This window comes from Mesoplodon bidens, assembly GCF_964165515.1.
Source record: "Mesoplodon bidens genome assembly, chromosome: 1".
Taxonomy (NCBI): Eukaryota; Metazoa; Chordata; class Mammalia; order Artiodactyla; family Ziphiidae; genus Mesoplodon; species Mesoplodon bidens.
Window position 1 is genome coordinate 72,958,805 of NC_138176.1, and position 17,537 is coordinate 72,976,341.

The 17,537-nt window shown below is 38.7% G+C and overlaps 1 protein-coding gene across 1 annotated transcript in view; it reads left to right on the plus strand.

The window, feature by feature from the left end:
• Positions 1–17,537, plus strand: part of ARHGEF38 (Rho guanine nucleotide exchange factor 38) — a gene marked incomplete at its 3' end in the record, with an annotated part of 156,452 nt that overhangs the window by 36,578 nt on the left and 102,337 nt on the right. The window contains exon 2 of the mRNA XM_081248325.1: positions 3,490–3,671. Within this exon, the coding sequence (XP_081104451.1) occupies positions 3,490–3,671 (182 nt within the window). The remainder of the gene's footprint in view (positions 1–3,489; positions 3,672–17,537) is intronic.

Sequence of the window (17,537 nt, forward strand, 5' to 3'; positions counted from 1 at the left end):
AGACCAGGGTTCTCCCCACACATACTCCCAGCCCAGGAGAGCTACCCAGGATCCCAATCACCAGCTCTATTCTGAATTTCCTCCATGAGCGACGCCCCTATTTTTCCTTCTCTTCCTCTCCCATCTAAACATAGCTGTCCACCCACTTTGGAGTCATGCATTTTTCTTGACAAGTTGATAACTATAAAATAATGAGATAACTGTTTGCCCTAAGGGGCAGGAAAGTTCAAGAGCTGAGAGAAAGAACCCTGTCATTCCCATGCCTGTGGAAATAACTAACATTTATGTGGTTTTAAAGACCTTAAGGAGCTTCCACATACTGTTGCTCATTTCATCCAGTCTTTATGATAACCCTGTGATGGTTTTCATTCCTAGTTTACAGAAGAGGAAACTGAGGCTCTGTGAGAATAAGTACTTTTTTTTTTCTTTTAAATCCACCAAGTTCTCTCTGTGAACAGTGACAGAGGTGATATTAAGTCCAGTTATCCTTTCCCCAAACTGCAGCAAACTCCTTTTACATAAACTTTCTTGGCCAGGAATTTCCACATATGTTACTCATGAAATCTGTAGCTAGAATAGTGAAAATTTATCATCACTGCTGGAAAAATAAAGCTCGAGGGTAAAAGAAAGAGTTTGGGCAAGGGGAGATCATTAACGTGGTACCGTTTTCATTCACAGTAGCATATTTCGGTTAAAACTATCTAAAAGTCCTTTTAGCCTCCATTTCCCTTTAGTTTTGACACAGTCTTTTAGTTTATGCTAACTACTGGAAAATATTCATTCCTAAAGCTTTATTTTTCCTTCTTTCCTAAATACTTAGCTCCTCTGTTGCTTTATCTAGAAATAAAAGATTATTATGGCTGACTGCTGATTTGGGTGATCTATATTGGTCATATTCGTGTGTTACAAGTAGTTTTACGTGTAAAAACGTAGTATAACTGAAATGTAAAAGTTTTAAAGGTTGAGAAGGATCTTATAAAAACAAAGCTTGTGCCCACAATGCATTGCGGAGAGTTTGTTGGTTTAAGAAATGCAAACAGAACCCGTGCTTAAAGACCAGATGGGAAAATGATTGTTTTCCGGAAACAATTGGAATATGACTGGAAGTCTTTGTTCCCACAATAAAGTTGAGTCAAAAGAACAAACAAAGGTAGCTCTCAAGATTGTTCCACTCTGAATTCTCTAAGAAGGTTTTTATCCCTGAAGGGAGAAGTTTCTGAAGTTGAATATCTTGACTGACACTTTATTTCCATCCCTGTGACCCCCTAACTTGATTCCTAACAAGATATTGAGCAGGATTGGAAAATCTAATTTTTAATTAATAAAATCTGATATTGTACATTTAAATTGCAGCAACTGGAGAAATCTGTAAAATAAGTTAAATTGATGTAGTAATTGAGTCCTGGAATTGAGAACTAAAAAGAACCTGAGAATGTATTTTTGGAATATTTCTTGGCCAAAGATCAGGAAAGACTCCCTTCTCCTTGCTAGGCCCCCCTTATTTGTAAGGCACAAAATGTTTAGAACTTGGAAAAGCAGACATCGGTTAGAACAGTTTTTCAGCAGTGCCCCTTTTATTTTTGAGGTAATATTAAATAATAATTGAATACTATCCATACTGGTTTGCCAGCTCTCTACTAGTGAAGTTTCTGTCTGTGAGCTATTTTATATATCCCAGGAGAAGAGAAGCCCCATCACTCCCCCCTCTGCCCTCTGACTTCCAGCCCCCAACCTTTTAGAAGGAGCAGCCAAAGGTAGGCTCCCAAAGGTCACAAGGTCCACTTGTGAATACAACCTGTTCACTGCATCTCTCCTTGCCAGTGACCTGCCTTTCTCTTTTATATCCAGAAGAGTTCATAACAGTGACGCCTAATTGTAACTCTTCCTGTCGAATTTAGGGTGCTGAGAGACAGGCTTTTTATACCTTCCAATAAAAGTATCATAAATTAGGAAGAACCCCCAAGTTCTCATAACACAGATCAGGATATGAAGGCTCCTTACATGATTTTCTTCTTCAATAACTTATGTAGATTATTTCTCTGGCACTGAATGGTCTAAACCTTGTAAAACCACGTGCTGTTAAGTGCTATTGGTCAAATCCTTCTTCTTTCCTGATGAAGGAAGAATAGTTTCTAGGCAAATGACCCAGAAGCATATTCACCTGCAAGTCAGAATTGTCCAAAGGCCAATCTAGTGCACCTTCCAAACTAATTACCACCACAGTATGCTTCCCGAGGTTTGATTATGAAGCTTCTGTCGGGACTCCTGAAATGACTGGGCCAGCGACAGAGGAATGCTCACTATTCTTAGTGTCTCTTCATATTCTAGGGGCAGTCTCTTTACATTGAACCATTAACTCTGCTATGATAGTAGTTCTCCAGTTGTCTTAGCTCTGGGGTCAGTCAAGAGAACATCCTCTCTTTATTTCCATTTCCATAAGTGTGATCTGTGCACTTTTTCCCCCATACAGAGTCTTTCTAAGCCCTTTTGTAAAGCTCTACATTCTCAGGAAGTAGTGTCAGCATTAGAGATGTCTTACACATCAGTTACTAGAATCATATTAGTTTTAAAGGAAATAAAATTACTTCTGCAACTAGAGACTACAATGAAAATTACGTTTGTGATGGCATCAGGCTTGAAGCAAATCCATTTACACACACACATACACACTGCCCCACTATCTGTCACTGCTCTGATTTCATCTGTGACCTAGCTGTGGCTTCCAAAATTTTACATCACTGTGGGGAAGCTCATCCTTGAAGATATTTAGCTTTCTTACATTTTACTTTATATAAAACCTTGGCTACATGTGAGGCTTCCCATTTATCTCAACATCTCCTCAGCACTGTGATTTTTTTAATTAAAAATTTCCGTTTGGCAGCTCAAGAATTCTGAAATAACAAGATATGCATCCCATTGAAGATGAGCTGTGAAAAATCTTAGTTGAAATTTGTTTAACCTACCACTGCCTCACTCCTCAGAGATTCTGTGAACTGAAAGACAAATCTCAATCATGTACAATTGTTTTCCATTTCATGGAGATTTGTGTACCACCCACTGAGAATGAGGGGCAATTATTTTTAATAATAGAGACAAAATTGGAAGGTGTTCCACTTACTAATTAAAAATCTTCCCTTGACTTAAATGTGTCTAAAAGAATTCTGAACTATGATTTTATGCATTTTATCTCTAGCTGAAGACTAGGTTTATAACCTAATATAGTAGCAATGGGATATTTTAAAGACTAGACATGTCAAATATTTTTTAACTGACCTGTTAGAAGTATTCATTCTCACACCTCTTCCTTCTCATAGTTTCATAGGATTCCAACCTTAAGGGAAACTTCCACACATCACTTCCCAAGAACACACGTGAAGACACTCTAAGCCTTTTCCCTTGCTAACAATAATCCTGCAGTGGCGTTGTTTGTAATGAAGGAACCAGAAATCTCAACAGAATGCCTCACAAGTACATGTTTTCATTCAACAGAAAAGAGGACCCCACAGGCTGGGTGTTCCATGGCTGAGACCCTAACTCAGGAGAAGAAACATCAGAGAATGATGGCAAAGCGTTCGAAAATCATCAAGGAGTTGATACAGACGGAAAAGGACTATCTCAATGATCTAGACCTGTGCATTCGAGAAGTGGTTCAGCCCTTGAGGAACAAACAGGTAAATGCAACTTTGAGGGTCCCCCCTGCCGCCACCCATATCCTAAATAGGATCACCAGCACCATGAAATCAGCTCTCAAGTGCATCAGGCTACCCTCTGCCACAGCGATGGTGGAGTGATGGGCCTCCTCCCCTGAGGCCCTGGGTGTGGACTAGCAGAGGCATCCCCAGACTCAGACTTCTGTCAACACAGGGACACCCAGAGTCAAGGAAACTGTATTCTAAACTATGGGGGAAAGGAAACCCAGTTTTTGCCATTTTGAAATTTCAATGTGTTCTTTCTTGGATTCCTGTGGAACTGCTAACAAAATGTGAGCAAGGAGTTTTTAGCAGTTTAGGAACAACGCGCTTAATTTGATCCAAAGAAGTCAAGGTTTCAGAAGAGAAAAATGTGGGGGTTTTTTTTCTCCCCTACATTGAGAGCTCAATTAAACTTATGACTATTAACTAAGTAAAATTCAACACAGAAATTAACCTGAATGTAAGATAAAAAATTTCTCTTTGATAGGACTGGCCTCGGACAAAACTTGAGGTGTTTGTATGTTAATCATTCTCCTCCTTTTTAATCAAGGCCTTTTCAGGGAATTTCTTTCAGGCAATTAGAGTAAAGGTACAAGGATATTTGTGTGTGTATATATATATATGGTCACTAGGCCAGTAAGTGGTCCTCATATACAATTCAAACAATATACAAAAAACATAAACCATAAACAAAAACATAAACAAAGTAAAAATGATCAGAAATTCCACTACTCAAAGATAATCACTATTCACATGGTTGGGAACATCCTTTCAGACATCAGTTTGGATACTTACATATCAACACACACATATATATTTTTACATAAATGTAATCAGAACCACACATGGTACTTTGTAACATACTTGTTTCATTTAGCAGTCTGTTGGGTGTATCTTTTCATGACCACTAACACTTTGCAATGGTTTTCTACTGTTACTGATGCTGAGCCACATATTTTGGGTACTGTCACCTTATCTGCATAGAAAAAATTCTTAGAAGTGGAATTACTGGGTCAAAGGATATGCATATTTAGGATTTTGATAAAAATTGCCAACTGACAACCAAAAACTTGATACTGTTCTAATTTTCATTCCCATTAATATTGCTTGAGAGGGTGCTTCTCTGCAGCCTCTTTAAAGCTGAGCATTATTGGTTTTATAAACAACAATGAAGACCAGGTGCCTTCGATTTCTTCTGACAAATATCTTCTTATATATTCATCAGCCATTTCTATTCATTTAATCCCTATTCATATCCATGTCTTTTGCCCTTTAGAAAAATTACGACTTGTCTTTTTCTTATTGTTTTATAAAACCTCTTTTTACATTAGGGATATTCTTTTTCAACCCCACATGTTGAAGCTAATTTTCTCAGTTTGTCCTTTGCCTTCTAACCTTGATTAAGGTTAAAAAGTCAAAACCTTCTTTGTGGTTTATTCGTTTGTCTTAGCCATGTTTAAGTGGTCGGATATATCTAGCTTTGTGGATTCTGGGTTTGGCATCTTAACATGTACCACATGATTATAAAAATACGATGAGTCAATAGTTCCAGCATCAATTATTAAATCTTTCCCCCAGTACTTACAACATCCAGAAGCAAAGTTTATATTTCTTAGCACAAGACTCTTCTCAGAAATAATAGAAAAAGTATCTGGTCTACAAATCAGGGAAAACCAGTGTAGATCAAGGTGACCTTTGATATAAAAGGGTTTTTTTTTCTTTGTTTGGTTTAGGACAATGTATAAAGAAAAGTGGCAAAGCAGGCTTGGCATATTTCCTCATAGGGAGTCATCTTTAGTTTTCTTCCCTCATGACTTTTTATTAGGTACTTACTATTTGTTGGGTCCTGTTTCAAACACTTCATTAATATTCTGATTTAATCCTCTTGCAGTTCTCAAGTTAGAAGGCAACTTTCTGAATCTGGAAATTTCTTAGTAATTCTGTAAAAGTAGGAATAACATTCATGGTCATGATAAAAATTTGCTCTCAAGTTTCATTGCTAAATATATAAAAATATTTTGGTGTGTTTTTCATTTAATATAAACTAGCTGCATTGATGCAACCTCTATTCTGGCAGATATCCAGAATAGATATCTATAATTATTCAAATTATTATTATTCAAATTATTATTCATAATTATTCAAATATTGATTTTAAATGCATGTGGCATTAGACTCTACCACTATCTACCCTCCCTTAAGGTACAGTTCTAACCAGTCACTCTTATCTTTGAAAAAATTTAAACCTATCTCCATGTCTCCATAACTTCTCTCTCTCTCTACCTAATTTTGCCATCCATTTTTGGTAATTTCAACATTCAGGCAAACGATCTATGCAGCCTCCCAGCCTCTCACTCAGTTCTTTGACTGGTTTATATCCAGCAATCTTTCCTCAATTCCATCTCAGCCACTCGTTCCAGGGCCACATCCTACAACCATCATTACCAATAACTTCACACCCTCAGAATAAGAATTACAGGCTTACCGTTCTCTAACCCCCATGTCCTCTCTTTCAGCTCACTCTCGCTGCTAGAGCCAACAATTTCCTGATGCCGCCAGGACCTCCACCCTACCGAGCTCATCACTGCCTTTTCACATGTTCATCAAGCCCACACCTGGTTTAGTTCCCATGGGTCCTTCATTTTAAAAATCACTCCTTGCAGATGAACTCAATTCCCTTTTTGCTCTCTCTTTCCATTTACTTGCCTGAAAAAACCTGCCCTCCATGAAGTTCCATTTTCTGCCTACTTTCCACCTTTATCAATTCAGCTTAACCAATCTCTTAAAATTCATGACCATTTCCTTCAAGTGGGCCTCCCAGTAATGTCTCTGAAAGTATTTTTTCACATCTTTTTCTTACTCCTCACATCTCAAACACTCCCTCTTTTCTTTGAACTCTCAGTTAACACACTTTTCCATCATTTCATTGAGAAAATACACACAGTAAGAAGGTTCACACACTTACATCACCAAGTCTACCAACCTACCTGCATCTCTACCCACATAACCTGGCCAGAAAACTTCTCTACTAATGCAGGATTCTATCCCCTCAAGTTTACTCCAGAATTTTAGTCCTGACAGTGTCCTTTTTCTGTCCTGCATAATTGATTTTACTCTCCCTATTGGATCTTCCTCATCATTGTCTGCTATCTTAAAAAACAAAAACACAAACTGTCTCTTGATCCTAAAAGAATCATCTATATTCTCTATCTTTATTTCTTTCTCTTTTTAAGTTGAATACAAAGTATTTAATATGTATAAAAACAGGACTTCCGGGTAAGATGGCGGAAGAGTAAGACGCGGAGATCACCTTCCTCCTCACGGATACTCCAGAAATACAGCTACACGTGGAACAACTCCTACAGAACACCTACTGAACGCTGGCAGAAGACCCCAGACCTCCCAAAAGGCAAGAAACTCCCCACATACCTGGGTAGGGCAAAGCGGAGAGATCCCCACACAGAGGATCGGTGCCGAGCGGCACTCACCAGCCCGAGAGGCTTGTCTGCTCGCCCGCCGGGGCGCGCAGCGCTGGAAGCTGAGGCTCGGGCTTCGGTCAGAGTGCAGAGAGAGGACTGGGGCTGGCGGCGGGAACTCAGCGTGAAGGGGGCTAATGTGCCACAGCTAGCCGGCAGGGAGTCCGGGAAAACTCTGGAGCTGCCGAAGAGGCAAGAGACTTTTTCTTCCCTCTTGGTTTCCTGGTGCGCGAGGAGAGGGGATTAAGAGCGCTGCTTAAAGGGGCTCCACAGACGGGCGCGAGTCGCGACTGAAAGCGCGGAGCCCAGTGACGGGCGTGGGACGCTGGGGCTGCTGCTGCCGCCGCCAAGAAGCCTGTGTGCGAGCGCAGGTCACTGCCCACACCGCCCTTCCGGGAGCCTGTGCAGCCCGCCACTGCCGGGGTCCCGGGATCCAGGGGCGGCTTCCCTGGGAGAACACACGGCGCGCCTCGGGCTGGTGCAACGTCACGCCGACCTCTGCCGCTGCAGGCTCGCCCCGCACTCCGTGCCCCTCCCTCCCGCCCGGCCTGAGTGAGCAAGAGTCCCCGAAGCTGCTGCTCCTTTAACCCTGTCCTGTCTGAGCGAAGAGCAGACGCCCTCCAGCGACCTACAGGCAGAGGCGGGGCCAAATCCAAAGCTGAGACCCAGGAGCTGTGAGAACAAAGAAGAGAAAGGGAAACCTCTCCCAGCAGCCTCAGAAGCAGCGGATTAAAGCTCCACAATCAACTTGATGTACCCTGCATCTGTGGAATACATGAATAGACAACACATCATCCCAAATTGAGGAGCCCGGAGTCAGTGCTGTGCCTCTGAGGTGGGAGAGCCAACTTCAGGACACTGGTCCACAAGAGACCTCCCAGCTCCACATAATATCAAACGGCAAAAATCTTCCAGAGATCTCCATCTCAACACCAGCACCCAGCTTCACTCAACGACCAGCAAGCTAGAGTGCTGGACACCCTATGCCAAACAACTAGCAAGACAGGAACACAACGCCACCCATTAGCAGAGAGGTGGCCTAAAATCATAAAAAGTCCGCAGACACCCCAAAACACACCACCAGACGTGGACCTGCCCACCAGAAAGACAAGATCCAGCCTCATTCACCAGAACACAGGCACTAGTACCTTCCACCAGGAAGCCTACACAACCCACTAAACCAACCTTAGCCACTGGGGACAGACACCAAAAACAACGGGAACTACGAACCGGCAGCCTGCAAAAAGGAGACCCCAAACACAGTAACATAAGCAAAATGAGAAGACAGAAAAACACACAGCAGGAGAAGGAGCAAGATAAAAACCCACCAGATCTAACAAATGAAGAGGTAATAGGCAGTCTACCTGAAAAAGAATTCAGAATAATGATGGTAAAGATGATCCAAGATTCTATTTCCCAGATCCAAAATCTTGGAAATAGAATAGACAAAATGCAAGAAACAGTTAACAAGGACCTACAAGAACTAAAGATGAATCAAGCATCGCTTAAAAACACAATACATGAAATAAAAAATACTCTAGATGGGATCAATAGCAGAATAACTGAGGCAGAAGAACGGATAAGTGAGGTGGAAGATAAAATAGTGGAAATAACTGCTGCAGAGCAAAATAAAGAAAAAAGAATGAAAAGAACAGAGGACAGTCTCAGAGACGTCTGGGACAACATTAAACGCACCAACGTTCGAATTATAGGGGTTCCAGAAGAAGAAGAGAAAAAGAAAGGGACTGAGAAAATATTTGAAGAGATTATAGTTGAAAACTTCGCTAATATGGGAAAGGAAATAGTTAATCAAGTCCAGGAGGCACAGAGAGTCCCATACAGAATAAATCCAAGGAGAAATACGCCAAGACACATATTAATCAAACTGTCAAAAATTAAACACAAAGAAATCATATTAAAAGCAGCAAGGCAAAAACAACAAATAACACACAAGGGAATCCCCATCAGGATAACAGCTGATCTCTCAGCAGAAACTCTACAAGCCAGAGGGAGTGGCAGGACATAATTAAAGTGATGAAGGAGAGACACCTGCAACCAAGATTACTCTACCCAGCAAGGATCTCATTCAGATTTGATGGAGAAATTAAAATGTTTACAGACAAGCAAAAGCTGAGAGAGTTCAGCATCACCAAACCAGCTTTACAACAAATGCTAAAGGAACTTCTCTAGGCAAGAAAAACAAGAGAAGTAAAAGACCTACAATAACGAACCCAAAACAATTAAGAAAATGGGAATAGGAACATACATATGGATAATTACCTTAAATGTAAATGGACTAAATGCTCCCACCAAAAGATACAGATTGGCTGAATGGATACAAAAACAAGACCCATATATATGCTGTCTACAAGAGACCCACTTCAGACCGAGAGACACATACACATTGAAAGTAAGGGGATGGAAAAAGATATTCCATGCAAATGGAAACCAAAAGAAAGCTGGAGTAGCAATTCTCATATCACACAAAATAGACTTTAAAATACAGACTACTAGAAGAGACAAAGAAGGACATTACCTAATGGTCAAGGGATCGATCCAAGAAGAAGATATAACAATTGTAAATATTTATGCACCAAACATAGGAGCACCTCAATACATAAGGCAAATACTAACAGCCATAAAAGGGGAAATCGACAGTAACACAATCATAGTAGGGGACTTTAACACCCCACTTTCACCAATGGACAGATCATCCAAAATGAAAATAAGTAAGGAAACACAAGCTTTAAATGATACATTAAACAAGATGGACTTAATTGATATTTATAGGACATTCCATCCAAAAACAACAGAATACACATTTTTCTCAAGTGCTCATGGAACATTCTCCAGGATAGATCATATCTTGGGTCACAAATCAAGCCTTGGTAAATTTAAGAAAATTGAAATTGTATCAAGTATCTTTTCCGACCACAATGCTATGAGACTAGATATCAATTACAGGAAAAGAGCTGTAAAAAATACAAACATATGGAGGCTAAACAATACACTACTTAATAACGAAGTGATCACTGAAGAAATCAAAGAGGAAATCCAAAAATACCTAGAAACAAATGACAGTGGAGACACAACGACCCAAAACCTATGGGATGCAGCAAAAGCAGTTCTAAGAGGGAAGTTTATAGCAATACAATCCCACCTTAAGAAACAGGAAACATCTCGAATAAACAACCTAACCTTGCACCTAAAGCAATTAGAGAAAGAAGAACAAAAACATCCCAAAGTTAGCAGAAGGAAAGAAATCATAAAAATCAGATCAGAAATAAATGAAAAAGAAATGAAGGAAACGATAGCAAAGATCAATAAAACTAAAAGCTGGTTCTTTGAGAAGATAAACAAAATTGATACACCATTAGCCAGACTCATCAAGAAAAAAAGCGAGAAGACTCAAATCAATAGAATTAGAAATGAAAAAGGAGAAGTAACAAGTGACACTGCAGAAATACAAAAGATCATGAGAGATTACTATAAGCAACTCTATGCCAATAAAATGGACAACCTGGAAGAGATGGACAAATTCTTAGAAATGCACAACCTGCCGAGACTGAACCAGGAAGAAATAGAAAATATGAACAGACCAATCACAAGCACTGAAATTGAAACTGTGATAAAAAATCTTCCAACAAACAAAAGCCCAGGACCAGATGGCTTCACAGGCGAATTCTATCAAGCATTTAGAGAAGAGCTAACACCTATCCTTCTCAAACTCTTCCAAAATAGAGCAGAGGGAGGAACACTCCCAAACTCATTCTACGAGGCCACCATCACCTTGATACCAAAACCAGGCAAGGATGTCACAAAGAAAGAAAACTACAGGCCAATATCACTGATGAACATAGATGCAACAATCCTCAACAAAATACTAGCAAACAGAATCCAACAGCACATTAAAAGGATCATACACCATGATCAAGTGGGGTTTATTCCAGGAATGCAAGGATTCTTCAATATACACAAATCAATCAACGTGATACACCATATTAACCAATTGAAGGAGAAAAACCATATGATCATCTCAATAGATGCAGAGAAAGCTTTCGACAAAATTCAACACCCATTTATGATAAAAACCCTGCAGAAAGTAGGCATAGAGGGAACTTTCCTCAACATAATAAAGGCCATATATGACAAACCCACAGCCAGCATCGTCCTCAATGGTGAAAAACTGAAACCATTTCCACTAAGATCAGGAACAAGACAAGGTCGCCCACTCTCACCACTCTTATTCAACATAGTTTTGGAAGTTCTAGCCACAGCAATCAGAGAAGAAAAGGAAATAAAAGGAATCCAAATTGGAAAAGAAGAAGTAAAGCTGTCACTGTTTGCAGATGACATGATACTGTACATAGAGAATCCTAAAGATGCTACCAGAAAACTACTAGAGTTAATCAATGAATTTGGTAAAGTTGCAGGATACAAAATTAATGCACAGAAGTCTCTGGCATTCCTATATACTAATGATGAAAAATCTGAAAGTGAAATCAAGGAAACACTCCCATTTACCATTGCAACAAAAAGAATAAAATATCTAGGAATAAACCTACCTAAGGATACAAAATACCTGTATGCAGAAAATTATAAGACACTGATGAAAGAAATTAAAGAATATACAAATAGATGGAGAGATGTACCATGTTCTTGGATTGGAAGAATCAACATTGTGAAAATGACTCTACTACCCAAAGCAATCTACAGATTCAATGCAATCCCTATCAAACTACCACGGGCATTTTTCACAGAACTAGAACAAAAAATTTCACAATTTGTATGGAAACACAAAAGACCCCGAATAGCCAAAGCAATCTTGAGAACGAAAAATGGAGCTGGAGGAATCAGGCTCCCTGACTTCAGACTGTACTACAAAGCTACAGTAATCAAGACAGTATGGTACTGGCACAAAAACAGAAAGATAGATCAATGGAACAGGATAGAAAGCCCAGAGATAAACCCACGGACATATGGTCACCTTATCTTTAATAAAGGAGGCAGGAATGTACAGTGGAGAAAGGACAGTCTCTTCAATAAGTGGTGCTGGGAAAACTGGAGAGGGACATGTAAAAGTATGAGATTAGATCACTCCCTAACACCATACACAAAAATAAGCTCAAAATGGATTAAAGACCTAAATGTAAGGCCAGACACTATCAAACTCTTAGAGGAAAACATAGGCAGAACACTCTATGACATAAATCACAGCAAGATCCTTTTTGACCCACCTCCTAGAGAAATGGAAATAAAGACAAAAATAAACACATGGGACCTAATGAAACTTCAAAGCTTTTGCACAGCAAAGGAAACCATAAAGAAGACCAAAAGACAACCCTCAGAATGGGAGAAAATATTTGCAAATGAAGCAACTGACAAAGGATTAATCTCCAAAATTTATAAGCAGCTCATGCAGCTCAATAACAAAAAAACAAACAACCCAATCCAAAAATGGGCAGAAGACCTAAATAGACATTTCTCCACAGAAGATATACAGACTGCCAACAAACACATGAAAGGATGCTCAACATCTTTACTCATTAGAGAAATGCAAATCAAAACTACAATGAGATATCATCTCACACCAGTCAGAATGGCCATCATCAAAAAATCTAGAAACAATAAATGCTGGAGAGGGTGTGGAAAAAAGGGAACACTCTTGCACTGCTGGTGGGAATGTGAATTGGTACAGCCGCTATGGAGAACGGTATGGAGGTTCCTTAAAAAGCTACAAATAGAACTACCATATGACCCAGCAATCCCACTACTAGGCATATACCCTGAGAAAACCATAATTCCAAAAGAGACATGTACCAAAATGTTCATAGCAGCCCTATTTACAATAGCCCGGAGATGGAAACAACCTAAGTGTCCATCATCGGATGAATGGGTAAAGAAGATGTGGCACATATATACAATGGAATATTACTCAGCCATAAAAAGAAATGAAATTGAGCTATTTGTAATGAGGTGGATAGACCTAGAGTCTGTCATACAGAGTGAAGTAAGTCAGAAAGAGAAAGACAAATACTGTATGCTAACACATATATATGGAATTTAAGAAAAAAAATGTCATGAAGAACATAGGAGTAAGACAGGAATAAAGACACAGACCTACTAGAGAATGGACTTGAGGATATGGGGAGGGGGAAGGGTAAGCTGTGACAAAGTGAAAGAGCGGCATGGACATATATACACTACCAAACGTAAGGTAGATAGCTAGTGGGAAGCAGCCGCATAGCACAGGGAGATCAGCTCGGTGCTTTGTGACCGCCTGGAGGGGTGGGATAGGGAGGGTGGGAGGGAGATGCAAAAGGGAGGGGATATGGAAACATATGTATATGTATAACTGATTAAATTTGTTATAAAGCAAAAAATAAAAAATAAAATAAAATAAATAAAAATAAAAAATATGTATAAAAACAAAGGTGATTAAGATATGTTTCAAAATAAGCACAATTTACCAAAATTCTGCCCCTGTGATGAGTTAATGATCAATATAAAAAAGACTACATATATAATACCTTCCTTGGAATTCATAATCCATTGTTGTATCAAATGGAATAAGACGTTTATTCAGAATGGAAATGTTCTCAATTTTACACCATCTACTACACTGGTGCGTTAAACTGGTGTCATCAATATACATGCCGTTGCTGAGCTACACTCTTGTGTATGCTCTCTAATTTTTGTATTTTCACTTTTGTTGTCTTTCTTATTTTTTGCTTCCCATGTAACTCTTAGAAGCATTTCTAAGAATTGGTGTTTCAGACCATGTAAAATAAAATGTTCCCGTTATGGTGACATGTCGTTTATTTATTTGGCATGTTTAACTTTGGCTCTCAATACTTTGAATTACCGTTCTCGTAACTCTAACTCATATTTCCTTTGTTATGCTATTGGGATTGCTTATAGCTTCTTGATTTTTCACATCTGGCACTTCCCTTTGTTTAGTTATCTTTCAGTGCTCTCTGCCTTCCTCCTTGTGGAATTTAACTTCAGTCCAGTAATCTGTATGTCCTCTCCACTAGTGTTGTAATAGCAATCAGTGGGAGGTTTCTGAGGTCTCACGTCTGATCAACCTTTTCCCCACTTCTTAATGCTTTTAAGCTTTGGTTAAGTAAATAAATGCTCAGGAATTCAGATGATTCTTATAAACATTTATATGCGTGCTGAGATAGTTAATTTATGCCCCAGTCCATTAACTTTACCACCTTTTCATTGTTCATTAATTTTTCATGTCCTCCTTCCCTCCTAAGCATTTCAGTACCATTGGCTTTGCACACAAGCCACCTGTCATCAGTTAGTGTCAAAATTTAGAAATTAACACATACAGTTTTCATGTTACCATGGAAATGGTCTGCAAACCGTGCTTAGCTAAACCAGAGGCAACATAAATAAATATTTTACATGTACAGGTTAAGCTGGAAGGGACTTTGGGATGTCATCTGATGGATGTCTTTTCTCTTGTTGAGAAGACTGTCTTTTCTGCATTGTATTTCCTCCATGTCTTCTTTCTATGCAATTGATCCATGTCTTTACAGTCCCAGAAGAAACAAGTCAGTTTATAAAAGTGAATACAGGAAGAAGGAAGTTGAAAACTGAGAAAAGCACTGTTCTGAGTGAACTTGCATGAATGAATCAGGGTACAAATGAATGTCTGGACCCAGCCCAGCACTTGACTGACACCTGTTTTGTGATAATTGTAGTTACAAAACTTGATCTTATTTCAAGGCTTTTCTATAAACAAAACTTCACCTAACTGAAGGCAAGGTCAAATCCAGCAGTTACATCTTCTTTAGTGACAGCATTGTGAGAGATTTTGCAAAAAAGGCAAAAATTATCCACAACATTCAGTGTAGAGATATTTGGTGGGAAACTGGTCCTATTATTTATTATCCAAATAGGGCTATAGAAGAGACTCTACATTTTTGGCAGTAAGTCAAACTAAGTCAAAACCAGAGTAAATTAACCTAACCATGGAAAATGGTTTTATGTGTAAGGAAAGGACCAAAAAGTGATTGAAAATAATAGTTACAGGAATTTAAATACATGTTTTTACTTTTCTTAGTGTTTAATTATTTTTTTATTTGTAAAATTCACATAATACAAAAATACCAAAGATCTCAAGGACACGATAACATCTTATAGCTATTCAGTTTCTTTTTCTAGAGGCAAACACCATTACCAGCTTATTTTTACCCCTCCAAGGGTATTCTATTTATGTATATATATTTGAATACACATTTAGTCAATTTCTATCTATGTAATAAGAAAGTTATATGTATTTATTTTGGATTTACTCATATTTGATCTAATTGTGTGAATTATACTTGACATTTGTCTTTTCTGAAAAAAGGACAAATAATTTTGTACTGACAAGAGCTCAATTGGAATTTTCTGTTAAAATTTGGACACCGTTTATGGCAGCAATTTTGTAAGTAATTTTCATTAGAAAAAAATATATAGAAGAAAATAATCACCTATAAATTTACCACTTAGAAATAAGCAAATAAGAAATAAGAAAATATTTTGGTTTATTGTCTAGGTATATACAGATATACCCAAATATTTTGTGAAACTGTAATCATACCCTTATGGAACCTCTTCCCCCTGAAAAATATATTTACGTGTTTTATTTTAAGCCATAAATAATAAAAAGTAATTTAAATGGAAAATATTTTATTTTCTTTATTGAGGGACCATAAATTTGAGGAGAACAATATCAAGCTCTCTCTGTATGCAGAGCCCCTTGATTGAAAATGGTGCCCACAAGTATTATCATGCAAGTATATGTGTCATGATGGCAATTGTTCTGTGTGATATATGTGACCTATAGTACACCGTATTGACATCCTACAAAAACCCTCTCCCTCAGTATCCAAAGTGGGTGAGGGGAGGCCTGGAATAGGAGAACATGAAAGACAGGGAATTAGAGAGGACAAAACTTTAACTTGTCCTCTTTTTTTTTTTCAAAGGGGCAAGGGAGGGAAGGGACCACAGGGCCCAGGGAATCAGTTTCCTGCTCCTGTCCCCTACTTGAGTGAAGTTGCTATAGCTTAAACTATGATATCAACCTTGATAGAGAAGCTTATGTGTGAGGAGAGAGCACGGAGCAGATCAAAGTATCTTTGAAGGGGGACAGGGAGGAGGAGGGTGTAAGTACATAATGATAATAAAAATACTGTTCAAATACTGTAATGCCATGAAAATCTGTATATAACAGAAAGATGGCCATGGCCCAATTGATGTCCTATGAATTTTAAGCTATAGTTACTACATTTTAGTTTAGTGAATGATTTTTATTTTCCTTAGGAGTTTGCTGTATTTTAAATGGCTCCCTCCTCACCAGAATGAGTCCATAGCTGACTTATATAAAGGGGACTGTAGCTTCAGCACATGTTCTGGGAATTTCTCAGGCTTCCATTTTCTGCCTTCTCATCTGAGGTTCCTGGTGTCTGTCTTGACCTCTCAAATCTGGGTTCTACCTCAATATCCAGGGCCTGGCTGCCTTTCTACTTGAAAGCTGCTCCCAGGAGTTATACAGAGCACAGAGGCTGTGCAGCAAACCCTTTGGACAGCCTGCTTGTCACACAATTTTAGTTTTGTTCCTTGGATGCACTCTCTGAGATTACTCTTAGTTCTGTCTGAATCGCCTCCTTAATCCCCTCCCCAGCCCAGCTCTCAGACACCCACTTCTCCAAAAGAGGAATTCAGATAATGAAGTGAAATGAAACTTTGCCAATCTCACTGAACAAAGAACAGAATTACAGTCATGATAATTCACTGAAATACAAGATAAAAGAACCAAGGCAGAAATATTTTATCTAGTAGTTATTAAAATATACCCAGCTTTCATTTATAGATAGATAGGTAGATAAATTAGGTTTCTCAAAGCTATTTACTAAAACTTTGCCTGCATAACAAATAGAGGAAATCATAGGTGAGAAAATATCTATTGTCATAAATCTTTAAGTGTCATAGAAGGACTCCTGTCAAAATTGTCTTCTCTAGCTGTCACCTTCACTAAAAGACTTTTACTGTTGTCAGAAATAATAGTCATTCATTTTTGCTTAATAGGCAACCATGCAATTTTTGCCCTCCTGTTTTTTCTGTTACTGTACCCAGCTACTCTTTTTTTTTTAAGACTTTATTTTCTTAGAGCACTTTTAGGTTCACAGCAAAGTTGAGGGGAGATGTTCCATATATTCCTTGGCCTCACGCAGGTATAACCTCCCTCATTATCAACATCCCCCACCAGAGTGTTAGTTTCGTTACAACTGATGAACCTACATTGACACATTGTTATCACCCAAAGTCCAGAGTTCACATGATGGTTCATTTTTGTGTTGTCTATAGGTTT